Source organism: Petromyzon marinus, chromosome 8 (assembly GCF_048934315.1).
Source record: "Petromyzon marinus isolate PM22_M1 ecotype Great Lakes invasive population chromosome 8, UKy_Petmar_22M1.pri1.0, whole genome shotgun sequence".
NCBI classification, from domain to species: Eukaryota; Metazoa; Chordata; class Hyperoartia; order Petromyzontiformes; family Petromyzontidae; genus Petromyzon; species Petromyzon marinus.
In genome coordinates this window covers 14,482,226-14,497,948 of record NC_133674.1, presented here as the reverse complement: position 1 = coordinate 14,497,948, position 15,723 = coordinate 14,482,226, and the positions used below count along the sequence as shown (strand labels likewise).

Genomic DNA, 15,723 nt, shown 5'->3' with positions numbered 1-15,723 from the left:
GATCTTGAGCTTGCTTCTTCAATTCACTGCATTAGACCCCTATCCTTTCAGGTAATCAAGAAGCAATTTTTCTTTGTCTGCCTCTAGGCCTCTTTATAAAGCTTTCACCTCCTGAAAATGTGCTCAATCAACATCGTTTGTAATTCCTGGATTGTTTCGACTGGACTTTCCTCTTAAACCCATCCTTCATCTTTATATTCTTGGTTCTTTCGGTAAAGTCACGTAGAAGGGAAACAATAAAATAAAAAAATATGCTTGTTTTGCAGTCGAAACGTCGTGAGAATTTTATTGTTTTATATTTTTATTTATTATTTTATTGTTTCCCTTCTACGTGACTTTACCAAAAGAACCAAGAATATGATTCCCTGCAGTCATAAAAGCTTTAAACCAAAATCCATCCTTCATCGTTACTCAAAAACAAAAACCTTTATTTTGAATGATATTGGCCACAAGCCTACGTGTTAAACTCTTATCTCTCCATCCAACCCATATTCTCCCTTGTGACCATGCTCACATCTCAAAATTTCCAGTCTGTTTATGGAAAACTAGCTGTACTACCCGGCTTCGCCCGGGACTTGGATTCACCACGCCCGGCCGCCTTGGTCCCCCAAGTGGCGATGTTCACACACCACACCAGTTACTCGTTTGAGGCTGAGTCGACCTAGGGGAGGCCCAGGACCGGTTAAAATAATCGTCACCGGTGGTGGCCGTGAGCGGGAATCGAACTCGGGTCGCCGGGTTCGTAGCGCGGCGCGTTAACCACTACACTACAATGTGTTACGCTTCCACGTGCGAGGGTCACATGACAGATTTGACGTCACAGCTCACTTTCCGTGCAATAAAAATATGCGTTACTGAGCTCCCCCCCCCAAAAAAAAAGGTGTATTTTCATAATTTTTACGTGATGTAAAGTACCCACATGGCAAATTTCATGTTTGTTGCATGTCGGGAAGTACGCTAAACATTTTGAACAGACACACATTCACAACTTTGCCTTTAATATATATGGAGATTACCATCGTGCACAGGTGTTGTCATACAATTTCGATCACGTCTCGCTATGCCCACACTGTTAAACACACTCGCTTATAGTGGGCGTGGGATTCGCCTCAAATGCACGTTTTCTCATTCATTTGTACAGTTCCTTGTAAAGAAATGCCCCTTGTTGACCCTACATTCACTCAAAGCATACACATTCTTCAGCGGTGTATTTGCACATATGCGCTTACGTATGTTATTATCGATGCCATGCGTGATCTTAACCGTACTCAGTCGCCTGTCTCGCGCGCGCGCGTGTGTGTGTGTGTGTTCGAGGGTTCGTTTCAGGCTAACACGCTTGCGTGTGCTGTCTCATCTTTTGTTGCTCGCGTTTCACAGGTGACGCCCGGCAGTGTCGCGTCCTCGGCTAACCTGTCTCCCGGCGACGTGATCCTGGCCATCGAGGGGGAGAACGCGGAGGAGATGACCCACGCCGAGGCCCAGGAGCGCATCAAGGCGTGCAGCACTGCCACGCTCACGCTCAAGATCGACCGGCAAGTGCCACGCACGTTTAAAAAAATAAAAAATAATTCCGCACGGTGGGATGTGCTGTGGTGGGGTAATTGTCAAGCACGTGGTGGGGTAATTGTCAAGCACCTACGGAGCCATCTTGTAAATCAGATGTGATGGAGAGGTAGATACCGGACCCAATGAGAGCGGAGCGGTGGCACATTGGTTACCGCGCCGTGCTACGAACCCGGCGATCCAAGTCTGATCCCCGAGCATGGCTAACATCGGTGGCGAGAGTTACATTTGCACCGGTGTTGGACCCCTACTCCCCCGTTCATCAACCCGCACTGACCAGTGTGGTTGCGTAGGGTCAAATAAGCACCATGACCTCGCTGCCGTGGGAGGCCTTTATCCAGCTATAGAGCGCCATACATTAATTTAACTATTAAATGGATAGCAAAAACATTGCTGCTATTCGTTCTTCATGTTTAAAAAGTCCACGGCGATTGGCAAAACAGGCGAAACATTATCATACCCTAACACAAAATCATGCAAATGCCCTTCAAAAGAGATACTTCTGAAGTAAACATCATTTACAAGAGGCAACCACTGATTGCCAGTGGCGTTGCCTCTTGTACATTGACCGACAGTTATGTCACTTAGTCTATCGGCAGGTATTTTTTCGTGTCGCATCTGAAAGAGGATGGGAGTGTTCGGTAAGCGTGTGAATGAATGTTCGGCGTACATGCACCCTTGTGCGCCAGCTGCCACAGAAACCTGATGGTGTGACGGGTAATGATGCGCCTTCACCTTTTGGACACGTGTCCCCTGGGTGCTTGTTGTGAGATTTCGCGTAAGGTCACGACATCGCGACGAGCTTCCCATGAGGATTCCTGAGGGTTCTCTTATTCTCTCGGCACAAATAATTCGGACGGAATTTTAATGGATAGAGAGGGGAGAGAGAGAGAGAAAAAAAACAACTGCAATTCGGTGCTGTTTATTGTTCCGTGGTGATAAACGGTTGAGCTCACAGGAAAAAACGTTTGCAGCAACAATGGGCGGTAACAAGACAGGAAACGAGTCCACACATGCAAGTGCAAGCGATTACGCATTTACACGCCCCAGCTTGGATGCACTGTAATGAAGGCACATGTATATGTTGGGGGTGTAACGATTCGCTCTCCTCGCAATTGTGTTCCCGTGTTTGTGAAGATGTTAATGCTGCGGTGAATGTAGCAGCCTTTCGTGGCTGACGAATTAAACAAAAAAAAAGTTCTTACACAGGTGGGATGTCTGCTACGTACGGTGCGAAAGAAGTTCAACATTAAAATACAGCACTGAATATAACAAAATTATAAAGCCCCTTTGTGCATGAAATAAACGCAAGTTTCTCCGACCATTTGCAGAGGTGTAATATCAAAGACAATTGGGTAATGATGGGTTTGGAGAGTGAGTCTGCACCCACATACACAATGGGCAACAAGTGTGCATGTAGTTGACGGCCTGGAGTGGATGATGGGGAATAAACCCAGGGTGGCCAGGACTGGTTGGGGTTATATCAGGATAGAGCAGGGTGCTACCAGGGAGTCTTTCTGGCGCCGAGGCTTGAGCTTCTGTGACTATATATTATGATGGTTGAAGTAAAGAACATATAGTCTGTAACCGCGACTTGGTGAATTCCTTTCACGTTTATAGTCCAATACAAATGTGCCTTCTCTATTTTAGCGGGTCCTCGGCATACGTCAAAGTATTCACGATTTTCTCCGTTCCCCTGTCTTTTTGCTCTTCTCTTTATGTCCTTACAATGTCTTCCTTCCTCAATTCATTTAGCAATATATCCTCTTACAGCTCCTTGTTCTCTTTCCTTCCCTTCATCCCTCACACACATCTCTCATCGAGCGTTCATCGTTTACAATATGGCCAATTGTATTTTGTCTTTATTTGTACGATTCTCTTGCAAACCTGACTTCGCTTGTCTTATCCTAACACGTCTTTACTCGTCTTTCTTTCCAGCCGATCTTTTCTATTTTTTTTGGCCAAATCCACATTTCAAAACCTGTCCATTCTCCCAGCAGTATCCATTCTCTGATGCATGCATTAATCAGTTTCTCATCAACATTTTCCATCGCGAGCTGTTTCTTCTATTTAAATGCATCTTCGCCCATTGCTGTTCTCATCTTAATATAAAACTGTTTTAGATTGAGTATTTTTTTAAAGATTGTATACTGTGCTGTAGAGATTTTAATGAAATATGACTGCACTGTATGTGGGTCATTTCAGGCCTTGCACACAATAGGCTTGTTAATGGCCAGACCAGAGTTTTTGTATGGGGGCAGCAGTGTGGAAGCGAGAACGTTGTGTCACGTGTACCCTGTCACAGAGGGCAATGTCCATGTCTGCTCACGGCCACCAACCACGTATGAATGAACGCCTGTCAAACAAATAAGAATCATGTCCAGTATTTTTTCATGCTTACAAATCTGTGAGTTGGAATGTATGCATACTGTATGAACTTAAATTCTTCACATTTTAAATTTTGATTTAAAGCTTTCGTGACTGCAGTAATTCATATTCTTAGCTCTTTCGGTAAAGTCACATTATTGTTTTCTTCACATATGTTTAATGATATTTTGAACTGCAGTGCTGTTAATGGAATGCAACCAAGCACTGCATTTCAAGGCACATTCTCAATTAGCAGTTGCCAAAGTAAAACATAATCGGCCAAATGCCATTGGCAGCTGATAATCGAGTGCCTTGACAATGTGGAATGCGCTCCAGACGATAGAACTGTGAACATGCACAAGTGGCACTAGACGTGCCCGGGCAGTAAGATAAAGTTCAGTACGCATCCATCGTGTGACCTTATATACTATATTTAGTAAAACCCAACTGCTTGTTGTAATGGCAGGTCGAGTGCTACCCCTTAATATGTGTGGGTATTCGATGGGTATGCCTTTTTATCCCACGTTAGAAACAATCATAAATGAGAACACATGGCCCTCCTGAAGGAGAGTCTTGAGAAGATACGTTCACGGACAAGTTTCTTAAATTGCGTGCCTCTGTCCTCCCAACAGGTATAAATGGGTGCACCGCAGTTAGTCTATCAGCAGGTGGTTTGTGGTGGGGTAAAGTGTGGGGTACTCCCTCCTCTTCCAAGGCTAGGAGGGGTGTTCTACAACTCCATCTAGTGGAGGCTCTTCCACCAGCAGTGGCTTGAGCAAGTCATGGCAGATCTGCAACTTTACATTTCATATTTTATAACACTTACCTTTATGTAATACTGTTAATGATGTCACTCTTCAGTGTTGATCCAAATAGCAGAGAAAAAGTGCTGTATTACTTATCCTGCACGTAGAACTTGAACCTCCAACGCATGTGCTTTACATCGCCCCCATTCATAATCTTGGTTCTTTCGGTAAAGTCACGTAGAAGGGAAATAATAAAAATATAAAACAGTAAAATTCTCACAACATTTCGGCTGCAACACAAGCAATCATCATCAGGTGTGAAAACCACAGCAAGAAAATTTGATTTTTTTAAATATTATTTTATTGTTTCCCTTCTACGTGACTTTACCGAAAGAACCAAGAATATGAATCCCTGCAGTCACGAAAGCTTTAAATCAAAATCGCACCCCATTGTTTGAACATCTGGAACCTTGGAATCTCTGGAAAGTTGATGGGTGTGATAGGGAAAATGCTGCCTGGTCTAGAATTGTTAAAAAATAAGTGCCTGTCAACGGTGTAAAGCTTTAGTTGTATAAAGGGCCAGTCCCACACCCTTGCACTTGAAGCCCAACGTATGTGGCCAAGGGTGTTTAACAAGATCTTAAAGTCCAACTTGAAGGACGCTCCAAATGGTATTGTTTTTTTAGACCAGTGAGGAGACTCGCAACAAAGGTGATTGTTTGCACGTGCTCGGAACCTATAAACGGAATGGCCTTCCGAGTGAAAAAGATATGGGCCCTGCAGGATAAGTTCTGCGCAGAATGTAAGGAATGCAAGCTGTAAATAGTTATCAATAATCAGTTGGCAATGATAGCATGTGTATGGGTTGTGGGTGAATCCTGTATTAATATAACATTCCAAGAATCCTGTGTAAGATAACTTTTGTTCCTGGAAAATTCCGCTGATTAAATGCTTGCATTGCTCTTGGCTTGGATCACAGCCAAGTGAAAGTATAAGTTGCAACTATTAAATTGGAAGTTCTCCTTTAATGCATTGTGATTTATAGACTTCATTACACGTCTGAACGATAGTAATCAACTCAATCAATCATTGTGTTGTTTATTGAGGCAATTTATTTTGTTTATATTTGAGATTAATTGACAACTGTATGCAAAAGAGGTGCCCTTTTAACCTACGTGCAGATTGATACTATAAAGCAACATACATTTTAATTTACTCCCACTTTTAGCATTCCTATTAAAAATATATATTTTCTAATTATGTGCTTAAGAACATAAATTTTGTAAAGTGTGGTTATTGTGCTCCAATAGCCCGTACTTACGTGCACCCTATTCTTTCCAAAGGCTTGCCAGTATTACTGAGCGGTTTGTTTATGGTCACTCAACACACAACTCAAGTTACGTTAGATAGCTCGTACAAATTGAGTTTCAACTAATCAATTATATTTCGGTTAACATCACGTGCATTTCAGAAGAATGGGTTGAGGTAATGTTTGAGACACAAGTGCAGGCTTTATTACATGTGGCATTGTCTTTGAGCTGTACGCCTTTTGGCGTCCTCTGGTCTAGCACCAATTGAGACAAGGCTCAAAAGAAAGCCGTCTCTGGTGTGGACCAATCAGTTTCAAGGACAATGCATATATTATCAGTGTGTGTTTGTTTGTATTTTGGCCACACGTATTGTGGTTAATGCACACCATGATTCCTTGTAAAAAGGTTTCAGTTTTGTTGCCAGAAAAAAGGGGAAAAACCCTATTATTATCATATTTTGGTACTGGCAAAGGAGGTCTAATGATGTAAGTGCAGGCTTATTTTACAAAAAAAAATATTGTCCACGTGGAAGTAATGTCATGTAAAAAAAATTACCATCTTTTCTACGACTCAATCTCATAAATGTCCTTACAAGTAGGAAATGTTTTAGTGGACAAGTCAAATAATCAAATCATTAGTATTATTCACACCATTCTTATAGCTCACGGCTATCACGTAAGGTGCACAGCTTGTACGGTTTATATACCCCGCGGTATTAACCAGAGCGGTGATGGAGCTCAAATTCAGAACCTCTGCAACAAGCCCCAATATACACGACTGTTCTCTCCCGGCCATGGCAACAACCTAACAATGAAAAATGTGTATTCACTATCAATATATTAAAGTTATATCCATTGAAATGGAATGTCAATGGAGTTTGACAAGAAAGCGCCTAACTTTTCCCCCCATTGTGCTGCTATAAGTGGATCATTAGCCGCTTTAATAATTTCCGAAGTATGATTCCTGTTTGTGGCAGTAAATATTCTCAAGGATTGATTGGGGAGTCGCATGTACAGGCTGATCCACCGTCCACCACCCCAGTAATATGATACACCTGCTGGGAGTAGTGAAGCGCTGAGAGACGTTCTAAAAGAAGTGTGTTGCGCATGTCAGTTTGTCCTTTGCTGTTTGTGCTGTAGATGTACTCGAATGACCAGGGACAGTCCTGAAAATGTTTACTCGAACAAAATGTATCTCAAGTTAAGAATGTATGTATTTAGTTAAATGCACTTACGCATTATTTGCTTGAATCTTTACAGCTATCTTTCCCAGGCAGGTAGCTGGATTACATAACCTTTGGTGTTTGAACCTTTCAAAATGCCTACATGTCTTCCTTGTGAGAAATGAAGAATGCTTTGATTTAGTGTTGTGTTGCTGTATCCGTGACCACCACACTGCCCCATCCAGGTTCGGTTACTTGCCCTGCACAACAACAGCCTCGACAGTGGGAATTTGAACTTGGCCTTTGGCTACTCCTAATTCAGCTCCCACTTCACATGAGCATCTGCTTGGGAGTGGTTTAACTTTGGTCTATATTACGTGTAAGCTACTTGCGAATATCGTTTAGTTTTCTGCTAGGGCTGGTGTCATTTTGGGTTGTTATAATGGACCGCGTGGGCCGAATCGTATTGAAAATCTATTTTCCAACCGGGCCTATCTGTTCTACGTTTCCATGGGATCGATCGTAATCGGTCCATGAGATTCGGCATGAGTTTTGATCAAGTGTTAGACGACGCTAATGATACTGTACCGTAATACGTTACGATGCACCTTTGCATTTGCTCGTTCAAGCCACTGCTGGCGTAAGGGCCTCCACCAGAGAGCTGTAGAGAGCTCTTAAAAAAACTAGAATTGATTTTTTTTACCAGGTAAGGCCCACTGAGCTGCATGGCTCTTTTTCAGAAGCGACCTGGCCACAATGATAGCACAACGAAGTGGCTTATCACGTGGAAATTTATAGCAGCCAAACACTAAATAATAAGTTGATAGACTAATTTAAAAAAATAGACTTGTATTTATATTAAATTCAACAAATAACTATCTAAATACAAATGTCCAAACCAATGAAGAGCAAATAATACCTTGAAGATTTTGCACAATTGGGATGGACAAAGTACTAAGCGGAGGGGCACTGTTTCTGTACAACTACCCGATCACTCGCTGGGTAATTGGCTTCAACCAACTCGATAACTGGATCCACACTCTTTGGTTCTTTCGGTAAAGTGACGTAGGTATAAAATAAATAAAATCACGTGACGTTTCGGGCGCAACACAAGCCGTCCGTCATTAGGTGGGGACCACCACAGCAAGAAAAATTGTTGCTGAAGTAGAATCGATAACTGGAGTCGATCACTCGGACATTTATTGTATGTTTTTGTCATAGTCATCTTGAGTTCCACTTTGCAGACGTATTTATGTTCTCATAGCACTGTCCACATTCATGCTATTTGGTCCAGGAGTGTTGTTTTGTTATTTAAAGTGAGTAAAAACAAATTCAACCAGCTGAAATGCATCCCTCGTAAGCCAGTTTGTTAATGGACACCCGATAACGACATAACATGAGCGCATGAAGTGCAAAACGCTTGCCGAAATGGGTTACAGAACATGTCCAGAGAGCCGCGACACTCCAAATTATGTCCACATGTCAAGTGCATTTAAATTGTCCCATTAATTTGGTTGATATTGCGTAATGCTCACGTAGCAGCTGCACGACCGCATGTAGGCAGCACTTGTTAGGGTTATCAGGGGGAAAGTCAACAACGATGGGATTTTTACACCTGATATCATTTCCACTCGTGCCTTTTTTGCAATGACAAGAGAGGCGTTACCGTTGTGTTTGTTACATCATGATGCGCGTTGAAAGATAATTTCCCAAAAGGTGGCCAAATTATATTTTATTTTCAGGCAGCGTGTTTTGTTAATGGTGCTCGTGCACCGCCAACGTAGCTTCACTAAGTAAACTGTTGAAAGGTGTTTTATTAGCTTGAGGATTTAAGGACTGTGTTTTATATCAAATAATTTGTAGTGGTTTATAATGCTCTCACGCGTGTATTTGTATGCGTTTTGGGGTACGTTGGGCTTGGGTTGATTCCCTTGCATCTGAACGACAGTGTTCGGCTTCACTATTTCACTGGCGTGCAAAGTGACAATGTCAGCGTTTATTATTTATTAAACTTTTACATATGTGTTGGAGATACATTTATACAAGTGAAAGGTTCACGTTTGTTTCACGTATTTAAATGTAAGGTGGACCCTTCAGTGGTGTTGTCTCTGAAATGATTATTGAGACACGGGTTCATCGGGGTGAACTGGTGGGTGGGGGAGGTGCTGGATAGAGTACGGCTTCGGTTACAGGTCTTCCCCCTTTAAGCCTATATTGGTCCGTGTTGTAGATCTCTGTGATCTGGTGAACTCTCCCTTTGGAATACCACTTGCCTTGGCTCACTGTGCTGCACATACAAATACCTAAGGGTGTATGTAATGGGCTCTCTGCTGCAGGGATTGAAAATGTAAGCATGGCGTGCTGCTATAAAAATGGCCTGGTGGTAACTATATCAGGTAAATCAATCATGTTGTTTTTCACATTTGTGTATCTTATTTTTCTAAATACAGATAAATGACGTATCCATATTTAGCAGCACATATTAGTTGTTTACACAAAAGTGAACTGGTCCTTCCCACACCCCCTGATTAGCATGGTTGACTACATATGCCGCGAAAGAAGTTCAACACACACGTACATGTTTTTAAATGTTATTATTCACGAATAATATTGTTATTTTCCAGTCTTTGCAGCCTTCATATTCAATTTTGATTTAAAGCTTTCGTGACTGCAGGGATTCATATTCTTGGTTCTTTCGGTAAAGTCACGTAGAAGGGAAACAATAAAATAATAAAAAATATAAAACAATACAATTTATATTTTTATTATTTTATTGTTTCCCTTCTACGTGACTTTACCGAAAGAACTAAGAATATATATGGCCCTCATATTGTTGCAATAAAACACGTAGGAGTGGAAGCAACCTTATTAGATCAAGTGAAAGAAAAGAGGCGTACGGCGAGTCGGACATGTTACGAGAATCCACCTGGACAGGATCCTGTACCTGGCAATGGAACACAGTAAATACGAGGAGGGAAGGGCGAAAATCACGTAGATAAATGCAGTGGTAAAGCATCGAGAAGAAAAGAGATTGAGATTGAATTAAGCAGTGACACTCGCTAAGTAAATAGCACCATGGTGGGTTGTTATTCAGCCCCACCATCGCTACAAAGCTAACGGAAGGGATGGATAATTTAATGTATTATTGCAGTAGGCTGGAAAGTTTTTTTTAATGACATTTAATAGCTCAATAATAAGCAAATATGTTAGCAAATGTCATTAAGGGTAAAATAAAAACAAGACCTCACATATTCTTAGCTCTTTCGGTAAAGTCACGTTGAAGGGAAACAATAAAATAATAAAATATACACAACAATATTGTTATATATATTTTATTATTTTATTGTTTTCCTTCAACGTGACTTTACCGAAAGAGCTAAGAATATGAATTACTGCAGTCACGAAAGCTTTAAATCAAGACCTCACATGTTACCGTGGGTTTGGATGGCGCGCTAGATTTATGGATAATACTTTGCGTACTCAATTGAAAAATTTGTATTTTAAAACCGAGCAACGTCTTGGCAAGCCCTGATTTCACGCGGACTCTGCTTTGAAACCCAGCACAGGGAACCACAGCATGCCACGGAGTTGAGGATGTCAAGCAATTTGTCAAGTTGTCTTTTTTTAAGGGCATGCTGAAACTCTTCTTTCGCCCAAGTAAAGCTGCCATCAATCCTGGCGCTTAAGCTCTGTGATACTTGATAGGTAGTGTGTATTAATTTACCCTGATTTGTTGCATTTTGATCTATATTTAGAAATCACTTATATGCGGTATATGGCCATTGGGAGGTGAGCATTGTTTAACCGAGATAGTGCTTAGATGGGCGATCACCATGAATTTAAGACCGTGATTGGCTGAAGGCTAAGGAGGATATATATTCTTGGTTCTTTCGGTAAAGAGACGTAGAAGGGAAACAATAAAATAATAAAAATATAGAACAATAAAATTATCACGACGTTTCGACTGCAACACAAGCAATCATCATCAGGTGTGAAACCACATGATGATGATGATTGCTTGTGTTGCAGTCGAAACGTCGTGAGAATTTTATTGTTTTATATTTTTATTATTGTATTGTTTCCCTTCTACGTGACTTTACCGAAAGAACCAAGAAAATGAATCCCTGCAGTCACGAAAGCTTTAAATCAAAAGCTAAGGAGGATGTTTGGTAGAAAACAGAGGGCAGTGTGGCAAAATACGTCGTTGCACTGTGCTTCTGTGCTCCCACATCTCTTCCATGCGCCCTTACAACCCGCAATAACCAACATGGTGAAGTTATGCGTCAACTACCCTACATGATCTGCGTGATTTGGGCAGACCCTCGTCCAGCAGTGGAGTGACACGGTATATGGCTGAGGTGGAACAGTGGCGAATATTTGTAAGTAACGATAACTTTTCAGCGTGCTCTTATTTAGAAGCTAGTTTATGGTTACCAGTTCAGAAAGGCTTTTTGCCCTCTACAAATATGGCAATGTTTACCGTAGATTGCAAATACAATCACGCACATTATCCACGTCATTATGAAAGGATTTACCTCGGACACATTTTTTTCGAATACATCTTATCACTGATTTCATGTAATTGATATATTAAGACATACAAACACAAATTGATCCAGTTCATTTTTGGAAACTGCACGCATTTGTAAGCTCCATTTCAAAGAGTTCAGCATTTTATCGTGCGCATGCTTGTCCAGGTTCCAAGCAAGGATTATGTTCCTGATATATAATCGGGGAACATCTCAACCTGAATGCTCTCAACATTGCACACATCACAGCCCTAACCACCGTTGGCTCTTGCCACCTGCAACTAATCAAGCCCCTGGGTTGTTTGCCAAATCCTCAAAGCATGACCTCATGCTTGGCACGCAATTCCAGAGTCTCCCCATCACAGCCGACCAGCGTCTCCGAGGCAAATGTCGTCTGCAGCTTGCACATAATGTTGATTACAGTATGAACATCGTGACATTTCACAGTTGGGAAAGAATACAGTACTTCCCCTGGCCTCGCCTGGCCTCGGTCTCGTATCATTGCGCTGTTAGATTGTCGTTACCCACTTGTCTTCCCTCCGAATGTCATTGTCATAATAATCGAATCTCGCAAACTTCCCAACTTTCCAGCAACCAAACCCCTACGTCTGTTTCTTTTCAGTCTGAGACTGTTTTCATTTGTCAAACCTCGGTACAAATTAAAAACAACTGTTTTAATTTCTGTGCTTTCTCACCAAGGTTTAAAGCGGTTATGCATTAGCTTCAATCATTCTGGGGGCACCATGACCATTGTAAATATTATTCAGATTGAACATTTTTTAGTAGAAGGTTGTGTTGCAACAAGGTAAAACATTTTTTTTTTTACAAAATTAATCAAGGGGGTAGCCTACTTGATCTTTTTTTCTATTTCTGCCTAGAATGATTTCTATTTAAGCTTTTGACAATGTATAGCCATTTTCAGCAGATCATGTGAGATCTGGATTAGCATAATTTTATCCAAACAAATCAAAATGAAAACTTTGTAAACAATTATGAATGACCTTGGTAGTGGTAGCATTATACATAGAAAATACATCTAAACACATTTGACCTTGACTGGATAATAAAGTCCCTCATTACAGAGATTAAAGCTGGCGGTGGGTTGCTCATTTGTTTATTAATAGCGCAATACATGGTGACCTGCTAAAGTGTTTCAAGAGCTCTGTATTCCTTGTGGTGTGTGCCTCTCTGTGCAGTTTTATGCATATTTACGGTTGGGGTTAGTTGAGCAGTGATGCAGTTGTTATGCGCCTTGAACCCAGCACTGCACTATAGTCTTGTTCCCGGCCACAGCTATCATTAGTGGCTATCGATATCTGAACCAGTCCTGGGGGAGGTGCCCTCCTTTCACAAACCACTGGTAATGGATGATCGAACAACCCTCATGACAAACACTGCCTGGGGAGGTCTTTCATTCAGCAGTGGATTGGCTGAAGCTGGCGGTGGGTTGCTCATTTGTTTATTAATAGCGTAATACATGGTGACCTGCGAAAGTGTTTCAAGAACTCTATTCCTTGTGGTGTGTGCCTCTCTGTGCAGTTTTATGCATATATACGGCTGGGGTTGGTTGATCAGTGATGCAGTTGTTATGCGCCTTGAACCCAGCACTGCACTATAGTCTTGTTCCCGGCCACAGGTATCATTAGTGGCTATCGATATCTGAACCAGTCCTGGGGGAGTTGCCCTCCTTTCACAAACCACTGGTAATGGATGATCGAACAACCGTCATGACAAACACTGCCTGGGGAGGTCCTTCATTCAGCAGTGGATTGGCTGTGTTGCCTTTTTTCATCACATCATTTACAAGTTCATCCAGCCATTACCAAAGTTATACTCCTGTTGGGATTTCTATGTGTGGATTTTCATTACGCATTTGTATTAAATGTGGAATGATACAATATAACAATGTCAGATGTTACCTTAATTTGTATAATGTTAAACACAGGACCTTGAAAATGTGTCTTAGGACTCGGCGAGTCTTTCCTGGATAAACATTTGCCATTATTTTTAATGTTATTGCGCTTTCAGATGCGCTTTTGCGGCGGTCTGGAACACTCTTCCTTCCGATATAAGGAAGCCATTGGAGCTATGCACTTTTAAATCTAGATTGAAAGCTAATTTCTTTAGAACTGCTTTTTGTGTTTAGTTTGTTGTCATTCCCCCGCACCTCCCGATGAACACGGTTGGCTACGTACGGTGCGAAAGAAGTTCAACAAACATACCGTGTTTATTATTCATCTCTTTCAGGATGTAGGCTAAATCAAGTGCTTACATTCCTTGTGTAGACCTCAAACAACTTTGTGGAGGCCGAATGTGCTGGAGGAAGGCAAGGTACACCCCTACAAGGTTAATTTGGCTTCCGAACCACAGGTAAGCCATCTGGGGAGGTTTCCTTTTAACTATTTGAAAAGTACGTTTACTGTAGTGCCAAAGGTAAGCACTGGATCTTGAAAACTGCATCGACCCGTTATTCAATCCACAGGTAAGGTCCGGTGTTAAAATTCAGCGTATTACATTCTTTAACATCTTAACGTGTATGCTTCGTGTGGCTTGGTTTTTTCTTTCTAATCTTAATGTGTTGGAAAATGCTTCTGAATGTAAAAGCATGCAATGTAGGGCTTGTGTTCTCAACAGAGGGCGCTATAGGCTAATGTTTTATTTCCGTACATAGATACAGTACGTCTTAAGCAGTAACATGATCTATCTTACTCTTTGTTTTTTTTCGGTAAAGTCACGTATAAATAAATGATATAATAGCATACGACGTTTTTTTATTATTTCTACGTGACTTTACGAAAAAAAACAAAGAGTAATTCCTGCAGTCACGAAAGCACCTAATCATGATCTATCTTTCCAACTGAGAAACGAAGATGGGGAGTTCCCACAGTGATATGGCACACATTTCTTAAATCCCCCCCCCACCTCTGTCCTCTTAGCAGTCTAAATGTGTAAGCAACAGTCTCTTGGCAGCTGGTATGTGGTGGGATAAAGTGGGGCTTAGACATCCACCTCTTCCAGGATATCCGATCGACGTAGAAGAGTTGACCAAATCTGCTCTGAAGCTCGAGTGGAGGCCCACCCACCCGCAGTGGCGAATGAGCATGCAAGCAAGCCAGCAGTTTCAAGGCCCCGCACTGTTATCTTTTAAGTGAGAAGCGAGAAAGAGATCTGATGCAGTGAGTGCCGAGAAGGAAACGGGCACTATTTGGACACGTGTAGAATGGGCAGCAACAGGAAAATAAAAAGTGCGTTCGGAAAAAAATGGAAGGAACCGGAAAGAGAGAAGGACCTAACGGAGAATGGCTTGACGACATAACAACAATAATAATAAGAAGAGATTGGTGCCAGAAAGATGTGGCGGGCCACTACTTGAGAATATTAGCACAAGCCAGAAGAAAGTGTAAAGGCCGACATGTCCGTTTGTTCGTTCGTGCGCGCCAAACGGTGCATTCGTTATGGAAAATGAAACTGTGAACAATTACGGGTTCCTGATGTTAAGAAACGGTTCTCGAATATATAAACAATTTATTGGTTGTAGTTTAAAAACTGTGCTTTCAATCATCCGTTACTGTAGTTGCATCTATCCAGGTATCTTTTTTTGTCTTCCTTGGATCAGTGGTCTTTGTGTAAAATTTTGCTCAGCTTTAAATAATAATTCTACAAGCCTTTGTTCCCCTGGTCATCCCCTGTGCTTTTAAGTTATGCCAATTCACAAAAATGCACTTTAAACCAACTTGATTACCATGGACAACACAAAATATGGCTTTATATGAGGAGATAAAGTAGTTTTACTTATAGTGTAAGCATTTACCAAATGCTGCAGATGAAATAAATGATTTTGTTTAGCTTTTACAATTCTGGTTGTGTTTCATCATTGCTGTGTCTTGATACTAGTGATTGTATAAACAACTCAACTTAAGTATTTAGCTAATGAATTCATAAAATATTTCTAAAATCCTTCCCAGTTTGTTAAATGGATAACTACAACATTTATTAATATAGTTCAGTAGTAACAATAAAACATCATTTAGGCTGTTTTTTTTTAT

General features: G+C 41.3%; 1 protein-coding gene across 5 annotated transcripts in view; it reads left to right on the top strand.

The window, feature by feature from the left end:
- The window catches only part of LOC116940263 (PDZ and LIM domain protein 3-like), a 44,462-nt gene that overhangs the window by 18,855 nt on the left and 9,884 nt on the right, over positions 1 to 15,723 (top strand). For all 5 annotated transcript variants that reach the window (XM_032949787.2, XM_032949790.2, XM_032949786.2 and 2 more), the window contains exons 3-4: positions 1,378 to 1,532; positions 13,963 to 14,047. In XM_032949787.2, the coding sequence (XP_032805678.1) occupies positions 1,378 to 1,532; positions 13,963 to 14,047 (240 nt within the window). The remainder of the gene's footprint in view (positions 1 to 1,377; positions 1,533 to 13,962; positions 14,048 to 15,723) is intronic.